The sequence below is a fragment of the Elephas maximus genome, chromosome X (assembly GCF_024166365.1).
Source record: "Elephas maximus indicus isolate mEleMax1 chromosome X, mEleMax1 primary haplotype, whole genome shotgun sequence".
Classification (NCBI taxonomy): domain Eukaryota; kingdom Metazoa; phylum Chordata; class Mammalia; order Proboscidea; family Elephantidae; genus Elephas; species Elephas maximus.
In genome coordinates this window covers 8,444,907-8,470,894 of record NC_064846.1, presented here as the reverse complement: position 1 = coordinate 8,470,894, position 25,988 = coordinate 8,444,907, and the positions used below count along the sequence as shown (strand labels likewise).

General features: G+C 37.4%; 1 protein-coding gene across 13 annotated transcripts in view; it reads left to right on the top strand.

Annotated features, from left to right (window-relative positions):
- Nucleotides 1-25,988, top strand: part of FMR1 (fragile X messenger ribonucleoprotein 1) — a 56,818-nt gene that overhangs the window by 19,330 nt on the left and 11,500 nt on the right. For 10 of the 13 annotated variants that reach the window (XM_049871766.1, XM_049871761.1, XM_049871762.1 and 7 more), the window contains exons 2-12: nucleotides 3,228-3,280; nucleotides 8,459-8,552; nucleotides 11,525-11,596; nucleotides 11,876-12,024; nucleotides 13,154-13,247; nucleotides 13,333-13,449; nucleotides 18,897-19,067; nucleotides 19,165-19,243; nucleotides 23,403-23,512; nucleotides 24,403-24,537; nucleotides 25,040-25,102. In XM_049871766.1, coding sequence (XP_049727723.1) covers nucleotides 3,228-3,280; nucleotides 8,459-8,552; nucleotides 11,525-11,596; nucleotides 11,876-12,024; nucleotides 13,154-13,247; nucleotides 13,333-13,449; nucleotides 18,897-19,067; nucleotides 19,165-19,243; nucleotides 23,403-23,512; nucleotides 24,403-24,537; nucleotides 25,040-25,102 — 1,137 coding nt within the window. The remainder of the gene's footprint in view (nucleotides 1-3,227; nucleotides 3,281-8,458; nucleotides 8,553-11,524; nucleotides 11,597-11,875; nucleotides 12,025-13,153; nucleotides 13,248-13,332; nucleotides 13,450-18,896; nucleotides 19,068-19,164; nucleotides 19,244-23,402; nucleotides 23,513-24,402; nucleotides 24,538-25,039; nucleotides 25,103-25,988) is intronic. The other 3 variants (XM_049871767.1, XM_049871769.1, XM_049871759.1) reach the window with 1 other exon arrangement.

Sequence of the window (25,988 nt, the reverse complement as noted above, 5' to 3'; positions counted from 1 at the left end):
TCATTCACTTTTGCTCCATGTAAGTAGAGACCAGTAGTTGTATCTTAGATGGCAGCTCGAAAGCTTTTAAGACCCCAGACGCTATTCATCAAACTAAGATGTAGAACATTTATCTTTGTGAACTTGTTAGGTGTGGTTGAGTCAGTTTCAACTCATAGCGACCCTGTGTACCGCAGAACAAAATACTGCCTGGTCCTGCGCCATGCTTACAGTCGTTATGCTTCGACCCATTGTTGCAGCCACTGTGTCAATCCATCTTGTTGAGGATCTTCTCTTTTTTTTACAGACCCTCTATTTTACCAAGCATGGTGCCCTTCTCCAGGGACTGATCCCGCCTGCCAACATGTCCAAAGTGTGTGAGATATAGTCTCGCCATCCTTGCCTCTAGGAGCATTCTGGTTGTACTTCTTCCAAGACAGAATTTGTTCTTTTGTCAGTCCCTGGTATATTCAGTTTTCTTTACTAACACCACAATTCAAAGGCGTCAATTCTTCTTCAGTCTTCTTTATTTGTTGTCCAGTTTTTGCGTGCATATGAGGCAATTGAAAACAACATGACTTGGGTCAGGTGCACCTTAGTCCTCAAAGTGACATCCTTGCTTTTCAATACTTTAAAGAGGTCTTTTGTAGCAGATTTGCCCAATGCAATGTATCTTTTGGTTTCTTGACTGCTGCTGCTTTGTGAGCTATGTTATGCCAGTTGACTAAGTTGTCTCACGAGACTACAGTCCCAAGCCTTTTGATCAGTAAACTAATCCCACAAGTTGTTTGGATATGTTTCGGAAGGCTTTGTAACTGTGCCTCCGTGTGGTTTGTTATATACGTGGATATATATGCAGCATATACAGATGTGTGCATACCCATGCCTACAGACACTCATGTATACCTTCCTGTACACATGTATGCATCCATATCTACCTATGTAACCACACATGTTTTTTGGTTGTTTTTACTCTTGCAAAATTGTATATGTTACAGCCTTTACCAAAATTGTCCCCTTTTCTTGTATACTTCTTAATGTCTTTATTTACCTTGGTCAAGTTTTGCTGACTTCACCCATATTTCGGATCGCTTTTCTCATAACCAGGAAACCCTGCTGGCATAGTGGTTAAGAGCTACATCTGCTAACCAAGAGGTCGGCACTTTACATCCCCCAGGCGCTCCTTGGAAACCCTATGGGGCAGTTCTACTCTGTCCTTTAGGGTCACTATGAGTAGGAATCGACTCGAGGGCAACAGGTTTCATTTCTTTCCTATTACCAAAAGTGTCTACTAGCTAGAAAGTGATTCCCTCTCCCTCTCTATCCTATCCCTGGTAAGCATCAAAGTATGTCTGTTCTCGACTTTTTATAATAGTGGAACCATACAATATTCCTTTTTGTGCTTGACTTATTTCACTCAGCATAATGTTCTCCAGGTTCATCCATGTTATAAGGTGTTTTGTGGACTCTTTGCTATTTTTTATGGTTGTGTAGTATTCCGTTTTATGTAGGTAACAAATTCCTTTATCCATTCATCCATCGATGGGCACTTAGGTTGTTTCCAGCTTTTTGCTATTGTGAAAAATGCTACAGTGAACATAGGTGTGTCTATATCTGTTCCTGTCTCTGCTTTTATATCTCTAGGATATACACCTAGAAGTGAGGTTGCTGGATCATAAGGTATTTCTGTTTCTAGCTTTTTAGAACACACCATTCTCTTTTCCGTAGTTGTTGTAACCATTTTACAATCCCACCAGCAACGTATAAGAGTTCCAGTCTCCCCACAACCTTGCCAGCATTTGTTTTGTTTTTTTTTTTGATTGCTACCATTTTGGCTGGGATTAGATAGATGGTATCTCATTGTAGTTTTGATTTGCATCCCTCTATTGGCTAATGATCGAGAACATCTTTTCATGTATTTGTTGGCCGTCCGAATGTTCTGTTTGGTGAAGTGTCTGTTCAGGTACTTTGCTCATTTTTTAATTGGATTGTCTTTTTGTTGTTGAGTTGTTAGAGTTTTGTATATATTTTAGAGATTCAATGCTTATCAGATATGTTGTTGCCCAAGATTTTTCTCAGTCTATAGGTTCTCTTTTTACTCTTTTGGTAGCCTTTTGATGAGCATAATTGTTTTAAGTTTTAGGAGGTCCCAATTATCTGATTTATCTTCTGTCATTCATGCATTTTAATTTTGTTTGATTGACTGTGCCAAAAAGTAGGTTCCCTAGTTTTGACCCTATGTTATCTTCCAGGAACTTTATAGTTTTAACTTTAACATTTAGGACTTTGATCCATTTTGAATTAGTTTTTAGCATGGTGTGACCTATGGATCCTGATTTCATTTTTCTGCATATGAATATCCAGTTTTGCCAGCACCTTTTGTTAAAGAGACTGTTTCTTCCCCATTGAATGGACTTTGACCCTTTGTCAAAGATCTGCTGCCCATGGATGGATTTCCTTTTTGGTTCTCAATTGTATTCCATTGTTCTATGTGTCTGTCATTGAACCAGTACTAGGTTGTTTTGATTACCGCTGCTGTATAGTAAGATTTGAGATTGATTAAAGAATTGTTGATAATTAACTATTTACTTTTTGTTACGTCTTTCTAAAGATTACTAGCAGTTGCACATCACACTTAAAAAATTTAAATTTCTGTGCTTTGTATTAATAATTTTTTTCTCTCCGAGTGCTTGTGAGATGGATAATTTAATTAAATTCTGGTAATTGGGCTTTTTAGTGGTATTTCCAGCATATGGTTGTTAAAGAAAAATTAGTATACTTATGTATACATAGATTTGAGGTTTTATTTAATCACTTACTATTTTCTTAATATCTTATTAAGCAAAAGATAGTTGCAGCAGATCTGTACTGGCTGACACATGGCACTGAACAGGTTTCTTGGTTTTCAGTATTTCTAGCCTAAAGTGTACCTCCAGCTTTGCACTTTGCACAGTGTTGTATGTTTCAGTTTACTTGTCTCTTTCCTTTTAGGTACTGAACTCTGGAGCAGTTTTTTTCCTTTGATGCCTTGTTTTTATTTTTTGAAGTATCTGTATTCCTAGGGCCTAGCGCGTAGCAGGTGGCAACATAGATGTGATTAATGAAACAATGATCTTCAAAAAATGACACTTTTATTTAAAGCTCCATTTTATTCTGAAACACAAAATGTTATCTGTAAAACTTAACTGAAAACATTAAAATGATTTTCGGGCTTAGAAGTTATTTTAACTGTGGTGTTTTTCTCGCAGGCATTTGTAAAGGATGTTCATGAAGATTCAATAACAGTTGCATTTGAAAACAAGTAAGTGTCTTGATAAGTATCTTTTAATGTTTCAGTTCTTTGATACTTTATGCTAATTGTTATTTTTATTCTTCATTTTTTTTTAATTATAGTCCAGTTTGAGTGTTTTTCAGGAATGGATCTTCATGATAATGACCAGGAAGTTCCTGAGCAACTGAACATTAAACCAATGAAATGACTGTTCCTGCTAATGGCCTCAGAGGCACCTCTTGTATAACCCAGATCCTTGTATCTCAGTCCTCTTACATGTGTCCTTAACCAGATTCTTCTGGATTAACTGCGAGTTTAGATAGGAATATTTGTCATTATTAAAGGGGATGAAAATGAAGGCATTTGCAGGTGTTGGTAAAAATTGATGTAAGTTTTGCAGCATTTAATCTAAAAACAATTGATTTAGTTGTCGAGTACATTTTATTAGAAATAATCATGGTTACCTGTTATTTTTTATCAGTTTCATCTTTTTTGTAAATCAGTAATGGCACTAGCTGACCTTCTCTGCTTTCTTCTGCTAGATGAGAAAGTAAAAATATTTGCAGTCCTAGGAACATTAGCTATAGAAGGCATCAGTAGTATAGATGTTAACATTTTATTAGGGGAAGCAAACCTCTTGAGTAAATGTTTTTGGATGCTAATGAGGGCTGGTTTCATAATAGCCGTTCGAGATCCCAAAGGAGCGTATGAACTCCGTAGGTAAAGTGTAGATCCGATCATGATCTTAGGATTTCACTGAACTCTGATGAATGTTTGACAATTATAACATTTTGGATTTTATGTACCAAGAGAAATAATAGTATATTAAAAGCAGGTCATAAATCTGTAGAGACAAAGTAGAAGTGATTGCTGAAGACTGGGGCAATGGAGCAAGAGGGGAACAATGCTAAAGAATACTGGGTTTCTTTTTGGAGTGATGAAAATGTGCTAAAAATGACTGTTGATGGTTTTGCATACCAATAATATACTAAAAACCATTGAATTGTACATTTTAAATGGGTGAATTGTATAGCATGCAAATTATATCTCAATATAGCTGTTTAAAAAATAGTATGTGACCTAGCCACCACACTGAGCAATAAAAAAAATTTTGCTTCTAAGAAAATTTAAAATGCAGGCCTGTATTTTAGTGTCTAGAAAATAAATTTTATAATTAGACTATTAGCAGATTATTTTAGCTACCAATAGGACAAAGTAGTGACACCTTTAGGGGGACAAAGATAAAAGAGTTTAGAGCACCCAGCCCTGTTACCAGTTGCAGACTAATAGTCTCAAACTAAAATACAAGTTTGAATAATAGAAGGCCTTTCTCTGAACACATGGAGCCAAATGTTCCAGAATGTGCCTCTTTGCAGTTTTGTAGAGTGTCCAAGGTTATACACTGAACAACATTGAAGCATATAGGCATCACACCTCATTATTAACCTGGAGAGTAATTTTTTTTCTTGTAAGTACATTCTACTCTTATCTGCTTATTCCCATCACTAGGTAAACACTGTGTTTTTCATATTTTGTTTTTGTTTTTTTTTTTGTAGTCCTTCATCTGAAGTATTAAGCAAACACTGATTTCCTCTTTGCATTTAAGAATGTGTCTTGTTTATACACTGATTTATGAGATCAGTTTTGTTTTCTGTCAGACTTCTATTTAACTTAAAATTATCTGATCTTTGAACTTCCTAATTATCTCTTGTACCATATCTGCATAAAAGTCTGTCTTCTAGCTATTTGTCATCCTGGGAATAGAAGTTCAATTGTTTTTCCTTGTGTTCTTGGAGTATGTTTGCGATAAAGCACTGGGTTTGGTCATATTACTCAGAGTTGATCGGTTCTTAGGAAAGTACTCTCTTTCCCTTTCTTTGTGTGTTTCCTTTTTGGTTTTCTGTTAAAAGCAACGTTTCCTGATAATAGAACTTAAGATTCTGTTTACTCTTTCTTCCCTTTCAATCATAAAGAAACTCCTGTAACTCAAATACCAAACTATTTTAGATGCTTTGTTTTTACCTTCCTTAGTTCACATTTTTGAATAATTAGAATTTTTATCACTGTACATTTAAGCAATAAAATAATTCTTCTCATTGGAACCAAAAATATATTTATCATTATTATATACTTTACAGATTAAACTTAAAAATGAATTTGTAACGTTTTAAAAGTCACAAATTTTCAATAAGTATACAAAGGCTTTTTGGAAGTTAAGATAGTTTTTAAAAAAGTTTTACAGTTTCCAGTTGTGTACAGTAATTCAGAGGAAGGGTTCCGTCTAACTTAGGCCCCATGTGGATTTCCACACATTCTGAGATATTACCTGCCCTCTTATGTGATGGCTCTTAAAAACAAAACAAATGAACAAAAAAACCGTTTACTCAATAAGATTTTACTAAGAAAGCTGTTTAGCAGAACATTGACATTATACATAGGACAGGTATCAATATTTGCTGATAAAACACCCCAAAAGGAACCCAGAAGTGACTGCTCCAGCAGCTGAACCCCTCCAGTGTTTTTACAATGTGTTTGTTATATAAAAGAATAATTTGGTCTTTTTCAAAATCCTTCTGTATCGTAAAAAAAAAAAAAAAAAACAAGTTACTGAACTCCTGTAGACTCTCTCCACCGGGTTTCTGTAGTTTATGAGACCGCACCAGCCCAGGGCATGCTGGTACGTCACACTGATCAGCAGCCAGCCACCTACGGCAAGAATTGACCACCTCGTGGGATCTAAAATTTAAAGGGGCAAAAGTGAGTTGCAAATTGGTAATGTGCTGACTGCCCCGTTTTGCTTGGGAATTCAAAGGCATTTAGGACCCATTTCTTTGGTCATTGGAATGTGGTTAAAATTCCTTTACAAGTAGAACTATGTTGATGGTGTTACCAACACTTACAGATACTAACATACTTAATTTAAACATCAAAGTAAATTTTCTTTTATGGCCTTACAAATTAGAACACTCTAATGATCAGAACTCTCTGAGGTTGGCATTATTGAAAGGAAGACACTTTTTTGAAAATTCTAAGATTAATTTCTTGTGTTGAGAGAAATATTCTAAATGGAACTACAAGACTGCTATGCTGCATTTAGGCTTTGTTGAAATGTCTCTATATTACCATTATACCCCAGCTTAAAACAACAAGTGTTTATTATATCACAGGTTCTTTGGGTCAGAAATTGGGATTGGCTTAGCTGGGTGGTTCTGGTACAGGGTCTCTCTCGAAGGCATGGGCAAGATGCCAGCTGGGGTTGCCGTCATCTGAAAGTTTGACTGGGGCTCTTCCAAGGTGGCTCATTCACATGGCTGTTGGCAGGAAGCCTCAGTTGCTCTCCACGTGGGACTCTCCATAGGACTGTTTGGGTGTCCAAATGCCGTAGCAGCTGGCTTCTCCCAGAGCAAGTGGTCCAACAGCAAGGAGGAAGCTGCAGTACCTTTTATGATGTAATCTCAGAAATTATGTACCGTCACTTCCACCGTACACTATTCGTTAAAAGTGAGTCCTGAAGACCAACCCACACTCAAGGGAAGGGGAATTCAGCTCCACCTGTTGGAGGGAAGAGTATCAAAGAATTCAGGACCTTTTTTAAAACCACCACATAATTGTACTATTGGGCATTTTGTAATACTGTGTTTATATTTTTCTTTTCCTAAATTTTATTTAGTTTGTTGTTGAGAATATACACAGCAAAACATACACCAATTTAACAGTTTCTGCATGTACAATTTAGTAACATTGATTACATTTTTTTAGTTGTGCAGCCATTCTCACCCTCCTTTTCTGAGTTGTTCTTCATTAACATAAACTCACTGCTTCCTAAAGTTGGTATCTAATTTTTAGAGTTGCAGTTGTCAATTTAATCACATATATATACTTTAAAAAAATTTTTTTCTATTATGCGTTAGGTGACAGTTTACAGAGCAAATTAGATTCCCATCTGATGGTTTGTACATAAAATGTTTCATGGTCTTGGTGTCATTCCTCACAATGTGTCAGCACTCTCCCCATTCCCACCCTGGGTTACCTGTTACCATTGTTCCTGATTTACTACCTCTTTGTACCTTGTCATATTTGCTTTTGGGCAAATATTGCCCTTTTGATCTCATATAATTGATTGTTCTAAGGAGTACATTCCTTTTGGGCATTACTGTTTATCTTATGTGTTTGTCTTTTGTTTGGGTGGAAGGTGGTCTCCGAGAATGGCTTCAGTTCCAGGTCAGAAGGGTGTCTTAGGGCCATAGTCTCAGAGGTTCCCTGGTCTCTGTTAGACCAGTAAGTCTGGTATTTTTGTGAATTTGATTTTTTGTTCTACATTTTTTCCCCACTCTGTCCAGGATCATCTGTTGTGATCCCAGTCAGAGTGGTCGGTACTGGTAGCCAAACACCATCTAGTTCTTCTGGTTTCAGGGTTGTGTAGGCCGTGGTTCATGTGCTCCATTAGCCCTTTGGACTAATTGCTCCCTTGAGTCTCTCGTTTTCTTCACTCTGCTTTGCTCCAGACGGTAAGAGACCAATAGTTGTACCTTAGATGGCCACTTGCGAACTTTAAAGACCCCAGATGCTTCTCCTCAAACTAGGATGCAGAACATTGTCTTTATGAACAGTGTTGTGTCAGTTGATGTAGATGTCCCCCAGTCTATGGTCCTTTGTCTTTGAGCCTAGGAACTTCGTTCTGTGAGGTGTTTGGTTACGTCTAAGAGGTTTCCCTGACTGTGCCCCTTTTCTGCTCTGTTGTCTATATTAATATATGAGGAGCAGCTACAGTCATGTACATAGAAATATCCATCACCAAGCCTCTAGCTGCCGGTGGGTGAGCTCTCTTACACCCTCCCGCACCTCTGGGCATCTCTACCTATGTATCCATTCATAAATTATTGTTTATTAATACTGTTGTTGCATGACTATGCTGTAGTAGTTATCGTGGTTGCCCATTATTCTTGCAAGTTCCTCTCAGTGTCCTCTCTTGGTCGTGTTGTGCTGACTTCTCCATATCGTATATTGCCATTGCCTTCACCAATATTAACATGTATCTTCTATTTGATAATTTTCCCTCCCTCCCTCAAAAAATTTATGTTTTAAAGCATTTGCTTCTTTAAACTAGAAAAACAGAAGATCACACTTAACCAAAAGTTAAGAAATGTGATCATTGTTTCAGCTAAATACAAAAGCTTGTTAAATAATTGTATGTTTGCTTATTTGCAGCTGGCAGCCTGAGAGGCAGATTCCATTCCATGATGTGAGATTCCCACCACCTGTAGGTTATAATAAAGATATAAATGAAAGTGATGAAGTTGAGGTAAGTTTCTCCTGCTTTAATATTGCGAAGCAGTGAAGGAGTGGGGGCTGTTTCACTTGCCTGTGCCTGTTTTATCCTTGTCTTTAATACTGTTTAAACTGCCTTGAGAATTACAGCTGAGATGGGCCTGTGCTTTTGCCTAAGCAATCTTCATAATGATTTGAAATAATAGATGATGCTTAAATTTGGTTATTTGAGCAGCACTTGGGACAATTTTTGAACATTAGTGATTTCGTCTGCCCACTAGGTACTTCTTTTCCTCCTTTCATCAATCTCTGCATCTTTGTTTGGATAGTATATTGTTAATTTACGGGTGTGTCCCCATTTTCAGCAAAATAGGAAAAACAGTTTAACTAAGGACAAAAAGTCATGCTTTATAATACATCACTATCCTAGAATTTCTTGAAGCAGCAGTAAATGCCCCTCATATGTTTAAAAAAACCGTTTTACACATTTTAGTTAAATGGGTTTTTAACTAAAGATGAGTAGGTAATTCATCGTTTTCATGGGGCATACCGTGACATTGATTTCTTTGACCAAAGGATGCTATGAGATCTAACATTAACCAAAACATTGTGTTTGTGATTTCTCTATCCATTAAAACTTGTTTTTGTACTTCTCAGTTAGTCTGTATAGTATCCTCCCTCTCTCTCCTTGCTCCCCTTTCCCACACTCCATTTTAAGTTTCTTCCTTTCTTTCTCCACAATATTTAGCATAATGCCTTATTAATAGTCGCTACCTGTGAATAATTGTGGTATGAAGGGAGCAGCTAAGTTGACATTTGTACAGGTAAGGTAAAAGTGGTACTGGGTACTTGTTTTCTATACTAGGTACAGAAGGTACAACAAAAGAGGACAGAATCCTTGCCTTCGATGAGGTTGCATTCTAGTGAGGATAGCTAATACCATAACAGGTACAAGTTCTATGAAGGAAAAAAGTAAGAGAATGGAAGGTGGTGTAGAAAATGGTTAGGGCAGGTGCCTGGATGTCCAGTCCTGTGTTCTTTTCTCTGTAATGTTAAACCGTAAATGGAATAAAGTACCTACTAGGTGTAAGGAACTGGGATTTGCTTTGCAAGGGATGCCAGTAGGGAACAAACACTGAGTATTCTTGAAGACTTTTAATTGTCCCCTTGCCTCTATTCTCCAGGAGACTATACATTTCCTGAAGGCAGGGACTAGTTTTTTTTGGTGTGTCTATTTTTTTTTATAACAGGGGTGCTCATAATTCTTATTAAAAAAAAAAAGCCTGTTGCCCTTGAGTCAATTCTGACTCATAGCAACCCTGTAGGACAGAGTAGAATTGCCCCATAGGGTTTCCAGAAAACAGCCAGTGGATTCAAACTGCCGACCTTTTGGTTAGCAGCTGAGTTTTTAACCACTGCATCACCAAGGCTCCATAATTGTGCTTAGTGGATGGATAACAGGGACTGTTTTTTCCAGTGAGTCAGGTGACAGGTAGGGGCCAGTGGGAGGCAGTTGCTAGGATGACCTGTATTATATAACAGTTACCTAAGGTTACTCTTCCTGCATGAGCAGAGTTGAAAGAGAGTGATGGAGGCAAGCAGGAACTACCGATTAAATTTTGTTGTATTTAGTCACTGTATTACATAACCATTAACTTAGGTTGTAAAAGGGAGTCAGGAGTTGAAACCTAAGTGACCACATGCCTCCCAAAGGCAAGGACCAGGTTTTTTGGACTGTCTGTATTAGGAATGGAAACCCTGGTGGCGTAGTGGTTAACTGCTACGACTGCGAACCAAAAGGTCAGTAGTTCAAATCCACCAGGCACTCCTTGGAAACTCAGTGGGATAGTTCTACTCTGTCCTCTAGGGTCACTATGAGTCGGAATCGACTCGATGGCAATTTTCTTTTTTTTATTATATTGAGAATGCTCATGGTAGTGTTTGCTGGATGCATAAATGGGACTTTTTTTAAAGTGAGTCACATGACAGGTAGAGACCAATGAGAGATTTTGCTAGGGCGTCCTCACTGTATTATGTAACAATTAACTAAGGTTATTCCACTGGTATTTACAGAGTTGAAGGTGACGGATGGAGGCAAGCAGGAAAAATAGGTGAAATTCAGTTGTATTTAGTCACTGTATTATATAACCCTTAACTTAAGTTGTAAAAGGATAACAGGAGTTGGAGCCTGGCTCACTTGTCAGCCTTAGGCTCTGTACTTCTCTCCTCCCCATCTGCCTTGTCCTCTCCACTTCTCTTTTCCACTTCTGAGTATTTCTGTCTCACTCTATGTATACTATATTGTCTCTTTCTGTTAACCTTCATTTGCTAGTGTCGTCGCATCATAAGTGAACTTTGGAGTAGTCAGCAGAGAGATTGATTAGAAGAATGGACCCCCAGTGTGAGGAAGAGCGGGAAGGTGGTATCCAGAGGCTCACCAGCTATGGAGTTGTCCATTTTAGTGGAAAGGAGACCAATGACCAGAGTGACCGAGGGAGTGACCAAGGATTTAGGCCCCAGGAGACATGGATGCCAGGGTGGTATCCTTAGTGGGCTGAGTGGGCAATGGTCTTACCCATTTAATGACCAAGCAACCAGGCAATAATAGGCCAGAGTCAGTAACTTCTGATCAGTTATTCACTTATTAGAGTAAAACAAAAAATAAGTTTGTATATTTTAGATATGTTTTCGTAGCTCACAGAGTACCCAAGGGAAGTATGCCCCCGTTTATGAATAATCAGGTTTTATTCAACATGCATGTTCAGAGTACTAGTTAATAGTGATCTAGCACAGAGAAATAGGAAATCATCTTCATAGGGAGCTCACAGGCAGTCTCGGTCATTTTCTGACTATAAATCTATGTTTAGCTGTAAGGAGTAAAATCTAGTTGCAGGTAAAATGAGTATGCCTAGGGGCATTTTAATGCATCTTCCTCAATGTCTGATAATCTATAGATTTCAAAGTGACGTTAACCATGAAATATTCTATGTTGTGATTTTTGCGTAGGTTTATTCCAGAGCAAATGAAAAAGAGCCTTGCTGTTGGTGGTTAGCTAAAGTGAGGATGATAAAGGGTGAGGTAGGAAAATGCTTATTTACAATTTTTTTCTTATACTATTTCCCTTCTCTAAACCCAGGTAGTACAATTCAGTCTGGATTTCCATTTTACAGTAATACCTAATTTGAATCATTTTATTCGAATGTTTTCTTTATGTGTTCAGTATGTTTCATGTATTTCAGTTAAGTTGATTAAATATAGCTTTTTTTTTTCCTCCAAGGAATTTGTTTAAAAATAACTGAATAGCATATTGCTCGGATTAAAAAATGTTTAGAGGTGACTTTTATTTATTTCTGGCAGTTTTATGTGATAGAGTATGCGGCGTGTGATGCTACTTACAATGAAATCGTCACAATTGAACGTTTGCGATCGGTGAATCCCAACAAACCTGCCACCAAGGATACTTTCCACAAGATCAAACTGGATGTGCCAGAAGATTTAAGACAAATGTAAGTTGGGATGCAAGGAAGGCCGAGAACTTACAGGTCATATGCACTTCTAAAAACTACATACATTTTAAAATAGTACAAATTGATAACATAGAGTCAGTGAACTTTGGCCAAGATGGTTTGATTTGTAAAAGGAAATTTTTTAGTAAAAGAGCTTATTTAGCTTTTCCCAGTAATATGATTGCACTTGCTTAAGTTTGCTTGGCTCGTGTGCATAATGTGTATTTGCTTATTACTCAAATAAACAAACTTGCTCATTGAATTTTTGAAGACTTTAAAACTTATAATGCAAATGTGATAATAGTTTTGTGATAAGTCACAAGTCAAAAATCTAGACAGAGGATTCCTCCAGATTTTTTTTTCCTTTTAGCTAATATTTTCAGATAAGTATTTAATTAGAGCTAAAAACGCTGCAAGAGGTAATTCTCCATTTTATCATCCTTGATCCAGAGTAATGGTTAATGCCCTTTCTACATATGAGATTCCTCATTGTTTTTAATGATTTCATCAAGTGGTTATTATAAGTTTGATGGGATCATGTTGTGCTTTACATGAATATTGCAGTTCAAAGTATATAGAAATCCTGCTTTTTGATCTAGAGAATGTGCATGTGTGTAAACGTGTCTTCTAATTCATGTACATTTCCTTCTCTCCTTTAAATCGGTCAGCAGTTTTGCTTTATAAAACAAACAACAAAACAAAATCACGTACCCTGTAGCTTCCGTAACAGTTTTCAACAGTTTACTCAAGAAAACTAATGACTTATCATATAGAAATGAAACCAGGAAGCCTGCAGAGGAATGGTTTTTCTAAACAAGTCACCTTTGATCATGTAAGACCACCAATAATGTCATAACAGCCTAGATGATTGACAATTAAGAATTGGAGTAACGAACTTTTTTTTTTCTGTTTGTACAATATTAAACACTAGATTTGGCTGAGTATTTCAGAGAGATACAATATACAGCAAACGAACTAAACTTTTAAAGGAAATGGCATATTTTACATATAGCAAGTTTAGTATGAATCTATATGATTCAATTAAATGAAAATCTTTTGGCATATATTGATGCCAGTAGTTGCTAATCATTTATCTTAGCTTAACATTGAATATTCTTTTTATTTCTAGGTGTGCCAAAGAATCGGCACATAAGGACTTCAAAAAGGCAGTTGGCGCCTTTTCTGTAACCTATGATCCAGAAAATTATCAGCTTGTCATTTTGGTGAGTGTTGTTGAGTTGTTTGTTTTGGTTTATTTCATTTCGTTCATTTGCTTTGATAGTAACATTGTTAATTTAAATCATTTAGTCCATCAACGAAGTCACCTCCAAACGAGCACACATGTTGATTGACATGCACTTTCGGAGCCTGCGCACTAAGTTGTCCCTGATACTGAGAAATGAAGAAGCCAGTAAGCAGCTGGAGGTATGTCGCTTTCCCTAAGGCTGCTAGTAAGGCTGTCTAAGGGAGAATGTAACAGTAGTTATAACACTCAAGTATGGGTAGTTTGTTACTGATTTACTATTTCTTAACAATTCCTCAGTCTGTATTTTGGAAATTAAAATTTACAAAGCATAATCATACTAAAGTTTTCATTCTGGAGGTTTCAAAATTAAGCATGTATCCTAAGGGTTGTTGTTGTTGTTGTTAGGTGCCGTTGAGTCAGTTCTGACTTATAGCGACCCTATGCACAACAGGACGAAATACCGCCCGGTCCTGTGCCATCCTTACAATCGTTGTTATGCTTGAGCTCATTCGTGCAGCCACTGTGTCAACCCACCTCGTTGAGGGTCTTCCTCTTTTCCACTGACCCTGTACTCTGCCAAGCATGATGTCCTTCTTCAGGGACTGATCCCTCCTGACAACATGTCCAAAGTATGTAAGACACAGTCTCACCAATCCTTGCCTCTAAGGAGCATTCTAGCCACACTTCTTCCAAGACACATTTGTTTGTTCTTTTGGCAGTCCGTGGTATATTCAATATTCTTCGCCAGCACCACAATTCAAAGGCGTCAGCTCTTCTTTGGTCTTCCTTATTCATTGTCCAGCTTTCACATGCATATGATGTGATTGAAAATACCATGGCTTGGGTCAGGCGCACCTTAGTCTTCAGGGTGACATCTTTGCTATTCAACACTTTGAAGAGGTCCTTTGCAGCAGATTTGCCCAATACAATGCGTCTTTTGATTTCTTGACTGCTGCTTCCATGGCTGTTGATTGTGGATCCAAGTAAAATAATATTCCTTAACAAATTCAGTCTTTTTTCCGTTTATCATGATGTCGCTCATTGGTCCAGTTGTGAGGATTTTTGTTTTCTTTATGTTGAGGTGTAATCCATACTGAAGGCTGTGGTCTTTGATCTTCATTAGTAAGTGCTTCAAGTCCTCTTCACTTTCAGCAAGCGTCATATGCATAACGCAGGCTGTTAATGAGTCTTCCTCCAATCCTGATGCCCCGTTCTTCTTCATATAGTCCAGTTTCTCAGATTATTTGCTCAGCATACATATTGAATAGGTATGGTGAAAGAATGCAACCCGGACGCACACCTTTCCTGACTTTAAATCAGTCAGTATCCCCTTGTTCTGTCTGAACAACTGCCTCTTCATCTATGTAAAGATTCCTCGTGAGCACAGTTAAGTGTTCTGGAATTCCCATTCTTTGCAGTATTATCCATAGTTCGTTATGATCCACACAGTCGAATGCCTTTGCATAGTCAATAAAACTCAGGTAGACATCCTTCTGGTATTCTCTGCTTTCAGCCAGGATCCATCTGACATCAGCAATGATATCCCTGATTCCACGTCCTCTTCTGAAACCAGCCTGAGTTTCTGGCAGTTCCCTGTTGATATACTGCTGCAGCCATTTTTGAATGATCTTCAACAAAATTTTGCTTGTGTGTGATATTAATGATATTGTTCTATAATTTCCACATTCGGTTGGATCACCTTTCTTGGGAATAGGCATAAATATGGATCTCTTCCAGTCAGTTGGCCAGGAAGCTGTCTTCCATATTTCTTGGCATTGACGAGTGAGCACTTCCAGCGCTGCATCTGTTTGTTGAAACATCTCAGCTGATATTTGATCAATTCCTGGAGACTTGTTTTTTGCCAACGCCTTCAGAGCAGCTTGGACTTCTTCCTTTAGTACCATTGGTTCCTGATTATATGCCACCTCTTGAAATGGTTAAATATCGACTAATTCTTTTTGGTATAATGACTCTGTGTATTTCTTCCATCGTCTTTTCATGCGTCCTGCATCGTTTAATATTTTCCCCATAGAATCCTTCACTATTGCAACTCAAGGCTTGAATTTTTTCTTCAGTTCTTTCAGCTTGAGAAACACCGTGTGTGTTCTTCCCTTTTGGTTTTCCATCTCCAGCTTTTTGCACGTCATTATAATATTTTGTCTTCTCGAGCCATCCTTTGAAGTCTTCTGTTCAGTTCTTTTACTTCATCAATTCTTCTTTTGCTTTAGCTGCTCAACGTTCGAGAACAAGTTTCAGAGTCTCCTCTGACATCCATCTTGGTCTTTTCTTTCTTTTCTGCCTTTTCAATGACCTCTTTTCTTCTTCATGGATGATGTCGTTCCATAACTCGTCTGGTCTTTGGTCACTAGTGTTCAGTGTGTCAAATCTATCCTTGAGATGGTCTCTAAATTCAGGTGGGATATACTCAAGGTCGTATTTTGGCTCACATGGACTTGCTCTGATTTTCTTCAGTTTCAGCTTGAGCTATTGATGGTCTGTTCCACAGTTGGCCCCTGGCCTTGTTCTGACTGATGATATTGAGCTTTTCCATTGTCTCTTTCCACAGATGTAGTCAATTTGATTTCTGTGTGTTCCATCAGGCGAGGTCCATGTATATAGTCGCTGTTTATGTTGGTGAAAGAAGGTATTTGCAATGAAGAAGTCGTTGGTCTTGCAAAATTCTATCATTTGATCTCCGGCATTGTTTCTGTCACCAAGGCCATGTTTTCCAACTACTGATCCTTCTTCTTTGTTTCCAACTTTCTCTTTCCAATCGCCGGTAATTATCAATGCAACTTGATTGCATGTTCGATCAATTTCAGACTGCAGCAGCTGATAAAAATCTTCTATTTCTTCATCTTTGGCCCTAGTGGTTGGTGCGTAAATTTGAATAATAGTCAAATTAACTGGTCTTCCTTGTAGGCGTATGGATATTATCCTATCACTGACAGCGTTGTACTTCAGGATAGATCTTGAAAAGTTCTTTTTGATGATGAATGCAACACCATTGCTCTTGGAGTTGTCATTCCCTGCATAGTAGACTATATGATTGTCTGATTCAAAATGGCCAATACCAGTCCATTTCAGCTTACTAATGCCTAGGATATTGATGTCTATGCGTTCCATTTCATTTTTGATGATTTCCAATTTTCCTAGATTCATACTTTGTACATTCCACATTCTGATTATTAATGGATGTTTGCTGCTGTTTCTTCTCATCTTGAGTTGTGCCATATCAGGGAACGAAGGTCCCGAAAGCTTTACTCCATCCATGTCATTAAGGTCAACTCTAGTTTGAGGAGGCAGCTCTTCCCCAGTCATCTTTTGAGTGCCTTCCAACCTGGGGGGCTCATCTTCCAGCACTATATCAGACAGTGTTGCGCTGCTATTCATAAGGTTTTCAGTGGCTAATGCTTTTCAGAAGTATACTGCCGGGTCCTTCTTCCTAGTCTTAGTCCCCGACGTGTCTGTCAGTTTGTCGTACTATGGGGGCTTGCGTGTTACTGTGATGCTGGAAGCTATGCCACAGGTATTCAGATACCAGCAGGGTTACCCATGGAGGACAGGTTTCAGCTGAGCTTCCGGACTAAGACAGAGTAGGAAGAAGGTATCCTAAGGGACTTCTGGTCAATTCAGTTTCACTAGAAGTTTGTCAAAGCTGCTAATAAAATGAGGCAGTGCTTCTTCCATATAACATGGTATCATTAAAGTACTAGAGAGTATTTAAATATCTAATCATATTCCTCTCATTGTATATGTTTATCTCTGTTTAAAAGGGTATAGAAGTTCTTCATTCTAATTGGTTGTCACTCTTTAAAACTCCTATCTTCAGATTCCTGCCCGAGGCTATTTCCCTAACTTACTATTTCGTCTCTTAAGGTGCATTTTGTCTACTTTTATTAATCCTTGAATAATTTCTATCACCATACATTTATTTTCATTGATAACTATCTAGTACTTCCATCCATTACCATAGAAATGAAATGGATTTTAGTTTAATATGCCAACTCAAGTATATTACTGTCAAATCCCAGAGTTCCTCTTCATTATTCATTTCATTAGAGGGAAAACACCATGTTGAAATAGTAAAGAAAAATAAGGAGTTCCAAACTGCATTTTAAGAGAAGGCAGTCAAGGCTATGTTCTTGTAAAACCCTGTTAAACTTCTGCTCCCTTCCAGCTTGATATGTGATTGGAGGCGAGTAGACGTTCATATCTCCTTTTGCTATTTTGTTTTCCTTATGGCCATAGAATTTTGAGGTCTGTTTAATTCGTTTTTGCTCTCATTCTTTGTTGATGTCCTTGTTTTCACAATTTTGTGGCTTCTTTAGTGATTCTCTCCTAACTGGTAGGCCAGAGCAGCCTCCTTACTATCATTGTGAGTATTACGGAAATATATGTTTCTCCTTAAACGTCTAATTCTTCTTAAATGATCTGTGATCATACCTTTGGCTTACCATTTATCGGTGAATTATTAATGAAAAGAATGAACCAGGTGAATGAACTGGGACTCGAAAAACATCTTGAGAAGTCCTAGGAACATTTGTATATTTTGTTAGTGTAATCTAAAGGAATGGATATTGTACTTTGAAAATTGTTTATACTAGTTATATTCATTCATTGAAATTATCAGGTGTGTTGAATAATGAAAAACTAGTATGCATGCCTGTCTTTCTTCACTACTAATATTAAAGAGATTCACATATTCAGATAAGGAATTCCCACTTCTCAGCAGGAGCCACTAATGTGTTTTGGTTTTCATTAATGGCATGCTAGAACTAAACATTAAATTTTGATACTACCTAAAGAGAGTGATTATTCACAAGTTCAGGGTGTCAGTGTAACTTAATTTTGGCATTGCCGAGTACTTGAAAGAGTTCATCATATTTGTGGATCCAGATGACAAGGTCTTACAGACCCTGGTCTCATTAGGTTTCAGATGCGTATATAAGTTTTAAATCTTTGGCACTCCTTATTCCTTCAGTTTAACTACTGTACCAATAATGTGTATAGTTCCTTTCTTTAGGTTTGGGGAAGTTCTTTCTTTAGGTTTGGGGAAGTGGTGGGGGTAGGGCTGCCATTTTAATGTCATTGCTTCAACAGAGGGATGTCTAGAATACAGTATCTAGTGAGAAGTTATAAAAATGGCAGTTTTCAAAAAAAAAACACTCAAGTTTTAATAAAAATGAAGTGAATTAAATTTTCTATAAAGTTAGTGTTTTAATACTTTTTTACTTAAATAACATTGAGTCTGTCAGACCCAGTGAGCTGGTTATTTTTTTTTTTGTTACTATTATTTGGGAACATTTGATCTGCTTCTTAATTAATTACATTGTTGAAGTCTTTGGTTAACTAAGGCAGCCTTGCAAATAGGTTTTTAAAAGTTGTCTTGGAAAATTGTCAACAAACTCTTTCCTGTTAATAAAAATATATCAAATGGCATAGACTTTCATTAACCTAAAAACACTTGTGCTGTGGGAGGTGTTTTCTAAAGCCTGTTAGTTTTCAACTGAAACTGACTTATCGGCCCCTGGTATACAGGGTAAGATAATTTACATGGCTGACCTAAATACAGTTGGCTTAATATTTGATAAAGCATATTAATCAGACCTGCATTCCTCTTCAGAGTTCAAGGCAACTTGCCTCAAGGTTTCATGAACAGTTTATCGTACGAGAAGATCTGATGGGTCTAGCTATTGGTACACATGGTGCTAATATTCAGCAAGCTAGAAAAGTACCTGGGGTCACTGCTATTGATCTGGATGAAGATACCTGCACGTTTCATATTTACGGAGAGGTAATATTCTCCTAAATAGTGTTTCTTTTTTTTTTTTTAATTCAAAATCAGTATTTCAGCTGGCCCATCTTTTGTCTTGAAACTTTTCATTGTTTAGGACCAGGATGCCGTGAAAAAGGCTAGAAGCTTTCTTGAATTTGCTGAAGATGTCATACAAGTTCCAAGGAACTTAGTTGGTGAGTCACAAATTGCTGTTGATATATGCTAAACTCATCTATACAGGTAGAATTCCATTTTCCTTCTCTGGTGGGGTCATTTCATTGAAGTTTAATCTTTGAAATATGGTCTGTTGCTACAGTTTACAGAAAATATTTGGTAAACGTGATGCTCATGGATTACATTTTCATAAGGTATGCAAAAGAGATTACTTGTTCAGACCTGCTGGTACCTGGATGGATAAATATTGCATGGCCTCTTAGCTGTATACTCTATGTGTGTTAAATTGAATATGTTTTTCAAAATGAATGGCATTTTGAGGCTTTATACTTTGGAATAAATCAGTATTTGATCTCTAATGGAACTGTAAAGGGCCCTGGTGGCACAGACGGTTAAGCACTTGGGTGCTAACTGAAAGGTTGGCAGTTTGAACCCACCCATCAGCTCCACTAGAGAAAGACCTGGTGATCTGTTTCTGTAAAGATAACAGCCAAGAAAACCCTATGGGGAAGTTCTACTCTGTCACATGGGGTCGCTATGAGTCAAAAATGACTCGACGGCACCTAACAACAATGGTAGAGCTGTAAAATGGTAGCATTCTTAATTATCTCAAGTTTGAAGGTCTGAATGTAGGTTAACCCATTAAACCTGTTGCTGTCCAGTAGATTTGAACTCATAGTGACCCTATAGGACAGAGTGGAACTGCCCATAGGATCTTCAAGGCTGTAATCTTTACAGAAGAAGACTTCCGAATCTTTCTCCTGTGGAGTGGCTGGTGGGTTCTAACTGCTGACCTTTCAGTTAGCAGCCAAGCGCGTAACCACTGTGTCACCAGGGCTCAGAATGTAGGTTAATTAAGTCTAATAAAAGCTAGACGTAACTCTGAATGTCTCTGGAGTTTGACTTGAGTATTCTTGTTTCATGGTCATCACCAACGTGAATACCAGCAAATACATAGGGACCCTTCACCAATGCTCCCAAATGCTGCAGATATATTTGGTAGAACATATCAAAACCAGGTACAGTTTTAAAGAACACTGCCTGTGTTTTTAATTTATCAGTCAAATTGGGATATACTACTCGTACAATTTTTATCTTTTAAACAATACCATGACTGAAAATAAAAAGTAATACATGCCTTATGGAAAAGTTTAAAGAAGAAGAACACAAGGAATTCTTAGTTTCAATCCTACTTCTTCTGTGCCGTTACAAACACAAGGAACAGTGTTTTTCTCAAAGAAAATTACTGTTTGATTGAGGATAAAGTGAAAATGCTAGTAAAATAATTAGCTCAACTGTATACTGCATACAACTAGAACATGACTGTGTAACGCTGAGGTAACTTGCACACCACTTGTATGAGTAGAAAATGTGTGTATAGCTCAGGGGAGAGTGATTATCTCAAGACAGTGGAGCAATGAGTGATTTATTTCTAATTTAGTTTCTCAAATGATTGCATACATTAAAAAAAAGTTCTTTTAAATTATAGGAGCTCTTATAAAAATATAGCCAACAGGCAGTTTTTTTTTTTTTTTTGAAGTGCTCAATACTAACTTCTGTAGCAGATTCATGAAGTTATTTTGGAGACAGCTTGATGGTGGGGGAAGGGGCTTGAGCATTGGCATTAGATCTAGATTTGAATGTTGACTTCACTTTTGGGTAGCTTTGTGACCTTGGGCAAGTGCCTTAGCCCTTCTGAGTCTTATTTTCCTCACCTGTAAAACAAATATAATAATAGTATCTACCTTGCAGAGTTGTTGTGCTGCTTAAATAGGAAAATATATAAAGCGCTTCTAACTGTTCTGGGCATAGTAGGGGTACTATAAATAGTAACGTTCTCTCCTTCATCTCACTGAAGAAAAGCTCCATCCAGTTCAGCAGAGCAGAGTTGGAGTAAGCTGTCAGTTGGCTTTTGGAAATAAGCTACACTTGTTAACCAAAAGGTCAGCAGTTCGAATCCACTAGCCACTCCCTGGAAACCCTTTGAGGCAGCTCCACTCTGCCCCGTAGGGTTGCTATGAGTTGGAATGGACTCGATGGCAACGAATTTTAGTTGTTGTTACAATGTAGAATTAGATTATTTGATATTAAAAGCAGATTCTACCTGTAGTCTTTCATGGAAAGAAGAGGATCCCAGAAGTGACCTTTCTGTCAGAAAGCCTGTTGAAGTACATACGGTCAGACTGATTTTTGTTTTGTTTAGATTCTGGTTAGTAAAACAAAACAAATCTGCTTTCAAGATTGTCTACTGCAACACAGGGAATGTTGGAAGGTTTCAGAAAGCATTTTTATATAATTAGACTTGGCAAGGCAAGTCTTGAGGGAGATGGCATAATCAGTATTGCATGAGTTTTGTTTGAGCCTCATTGATTTATGATTTCTTCATTTTTCACAAACTGTCTTCAGTATGTACACTCATTTATATTCCTCTTAAAATTTGCTTGTTGTTCACCCCCTCTGACAACGAAATGGTTTAATTATTCGGTCTGCTGTAGTTAGCACTCAGTACTTAGAATAGAGAAGATATTGTTTGAATTGAAACATGTGCCAATATCTCGCTTTTCTTTTTGCTATTTCATTCAGACCTTTATTAAAATCAGCATAATTCATGAAAATGTGTTAGTGATTAAAAACGAACTGTGGGAAGGCTTCAGTTACGGTACCCCCCCCACCCCATCCCCCACCCTTTCTTTCAAGAGCAGAAGAATGGAAATAATTGACAAAAGGACCTAGATCTAGTTCTGATTTAGTGGTGTTAGCTCTTTTCCCTGACCACCAACCAACCAAAATAGGTGTATCGGGGTGAGTGAGGCTGCCAAATACAGCAAGAGCACTGAGGCTATGCTCTGCTTAGAAGAACAAGAAGTTCCTGTTGTGAGAAGGCCTTTCCTTGGATTCTGATCTAGGACTGGCTAAAGCAAATTTTGGCCTCTAATTTTGCCCCTTGACTTGGCAGTTCCCTGACACTGCCTTTGATGAGATGGTAAGGCAAGCACGTGAAGGACGTGCCCCGTGTAAGGGTGCTTTAGTACCTTGGGAGAGAGCGCTGGGAATCAGATGTAGATTCTAGAATTAGTAGTTCTTGTATTTGTAATGCCTTGCTTTACACTAATGTGTAATGATGAACATGAAGAGTCATTTCCCACTAATTGTATGATTAAAATTTATTTGTAAAAGTGTGAAAGAATTGTGTGCCTGTTTATTACTAGTATTTAAAGTCTTTGAAGTTTGATATTGAATAATACTTAATCTAAAACTGACGATAAACTTCTTGGTGTGGTTTTGAGTTATCTTAAAGTGTGCTTTCTTAATCTGTTCACTTTTACTCTGTGACTAATCCATTCACCCTTTAATATAGTGCTCTAATTTGTGAGGAATACACAGAAGTTATATTCTTTTAACACATTGTCTTGAAGAGTTTGCACTCCTTTTAGATGTATGTACAACTGCTCGGCTGCTAACCAAAAGGTTGGCAGTTTGAACTCAACAGCTGCTCTGCAGGAGAAAGATGTGGCAGTCTGCTTTTGTAAAGATTTACAACCTTGAAAACCCTATGGGGCATATCTGCTTTGTCCTGTAGGGCTGCGATGAGTCAGAATCGACTCTACAGTTGTGGGGTTTGGTTTTTGATATAGCTGCTTAAGTCGCTGTTTAAACTTAGAGTATTTTTTTTAAATATGCCATTCAGAATTCTGAGAGTATTTATCGTGGGCAAAAAAGCAGATTTAAATCAGATGCAGATAGAATTGAAATTGCCAAATAAGCAAATATATTTTCTATTATCTATCCTTCTTTTCCTTAATTCCTTTTATAGACCTTTACACACCTCAGTACCATCAAGTTTAAAGCATATCCTTTTTTGTACTGCCTTAAAAATTCGGAATTCCCCAATCCGTTGGCAAGTATTAATTAATTCTAATACCTGACCAAAAGAGTTTAAAAACGATGATAACCTAACAAAACAGAAAACTAGTTTAACTCTGTCTTCTTGAAAAGATTCTCGTTTTTGGTTTTGAAACCTTATATATAGTTCAATATTCATACATATATGTACACACATACATATACGTGTGTGTGTATATATATGTATGAATGTGATAGTTTACAGTGGGGTATGCTTTACTGGCTTGAGGTATGTATTTTTAAAACCGAACATGACTTATTCATTTCTTAACTTAGGCAAAGTAATAGGAAAAAATGGAAAACTGATTCAAGAGATTGTGGACAAGTCAGGAGTTGTAAGAGTGAGAATTGAGGCCGAAAATGAGAAAAATGTTCCACAAGAAGAGGTATGTTATAGTGCATGTGTTTCTGGTTTGTCTAGAAAAAGTACAGGTTTTTTGATTGTTTGATTTGGCGTACTTGTTTTAGAGCCTCTGTAACGTGCAGGTAATGCGAATGTAAAAATTCTGCCTGATGGAGTTAAGGTTGCAGGTGTCGATAAGGGCCTCTGGCCATTCTCTAATGCTGTGACTTTGGATTGGTCACTTTTACCCCTTGAAGTCTTATTTCCCGATCTTTCAAATGGGTAGTCATAATTTTTTTTTTAATATTAAACCTGTATCACTGTGTCAAGCATTATGACAATTTAATTAAATAATACATGTGGAAGTGCTTTATTCGTAAAGCACTATTCAGATGTTACCGCTGCTGACAAAGACAAATTGAGACTCTGATTAGTTTTGCTGACTTCCATGCTTTGGCTTTTTAGTTTTGGGATTTGGTGTGTGTGTGTTTATTCTATGTGATTTTACCTTTTCATATGACATAACATCTCTTTCCTGTGGTTCTCATCTTTAAATGTTATAACCCTCATCTTCATGCATATTATGTTTTTGGGGAAGAACTTTTACAGTATTTGTATGGGTTTGGGGAATGAGGGTGTGCTTTTCTGTGCAAATCTACTATTGTTTTAAATACTATCCCCCAAAAGATTTCCACATATTGTCTAGCCTCTTTCTTCCGTGAAAGTTTCTTTTAACTGAAGTGAAATCTTCTGGGGTTTTTTTCCCTTCATATTTAGTAATGATTTTACATTCTATAATTTTATATAACAAAGCTGGTTATTATAATTTACATTTTTAAGTCAAAATGTGATCATTGACACAATGATAATGCTAAATGACTTCTTAAAAATTGGTCTTTTTTTCTCTTTTGCATTTTTGTGTTTTTTACCAAGGAAATTATTCCACCAAATTCCCTACCTTCCAACAATTCAAGGGTTGGACCTAATCCCTCAGAAGAAAAGAAACATTTAGATATAAAGGAAAACAGTGCCCATTTTTCTCAACCTAACAGTACTAAAGTCCAGAGGGTAAGAAATATTTGTCCCTTTGAATTACACTAAACGTAATTTCTTCTACTCAGATGTCACAGTTGGTGTTTTGGGTGTTTTCTCTGGTTAGACTTGTAGGCTACTCATGTTCTATTTTTTTCAAATCTGATTGCCAGTTTATGAGAGATTATAAACGAAAATAATACATACCTTCCATTTATTCACAGTGACAAATTGTATGCTGTAAACATAAAATAATGGGGTTGCAATTAATGGTTGCATTTTTTCTTTTGAGGGTAGACTTTGATGTTTTCATGCTGTATCTCTTGAAATTTTGCAGGTGTAGTAGTTGAAAATGTACCTTCTGTTAGATGCATTAGTTACTTAAAACCATATATTAGAAACTGGTTTTCAATGTTTGAACTAACCTAAATATTTAGAAATGGGTTTAGAAGTCCTACAGTGAAAGTCCTGCGTTCAGGCTTCTGTGTATCATTTGTTATAGTTAATGACATCACTTGCATTCCTTATACTGCTTTAGGTGTTAGTGGTTTCATCAATTGTAGCAGGGGAATCCCAGAAACCTGAACTCAAGGCTTGGCAGGTAGGAAAACATTCCTTGAAAAATACGTTTTAATTTTATATTTTAATGTTTATTCCCCTTGTTAAGAAAGACTACAAATGATCATCAGGGTTGGGGGATGGTGGAAGAGTGTTTGTGGGTATGTGTGTCCATTGCTCTGCCTCTATATCCTTAATGTTGCTTATAAGACCCTTCAAGGTAACTTCTCTGGTATCATCTCTCTCCATTCTTCCTTCTCGCGCTCTATAGAAGCTTGAGCCATACTGAAGTATTTAGAGTTCTCTGAACATCGTTACAGTCAGTCCCTGGATTATGAACAAGTTCCGTTCCTAAATCTGTCTTTAAGTAGAATTCATAAGTTGGAACAGTTAGGCACGGTTGGTATCTAACGTTAGTTACTCAGATGCTTGTCCTAGTATATAGTGTGCCATTCTGTGCATAAAAAACATTAAAGAAACACTTCCAGGTATACTAAAACATCTTAACATAGTAATACAGTAATAATCATAATAATAATGTTTTCATACATATCGTAAAGTAGTGCCCATTTGGTATCACGAACCACTGTATGCACCTTGAATTTTTAATATGATAGGCTTTACGGGAGTTGGTTCGTAACTACAGGTTGTATGTAAGTGGGACGTTCATAACCCAGGGACTGCCTATATACTGTCCGTTGCTTTCTCTGCCTGGAACACTTTCTCCTTTTTGGGTAGCTACCTTAAACTTGCCACCTCTGCTTTGACCTTACTCCTTGTGAAGCTTGACCTTACTCCTTGTGAAGCTTTCCTTGTGTACTTGCCACAGGTGCCATTTCTCCTTATGTGCTCCCATGTGCTCACCCCCATCAGAGCACCTATTGCAAAGATGTTTACTTGTTGATCTCCCCTATCACCTTGTAAGTTCC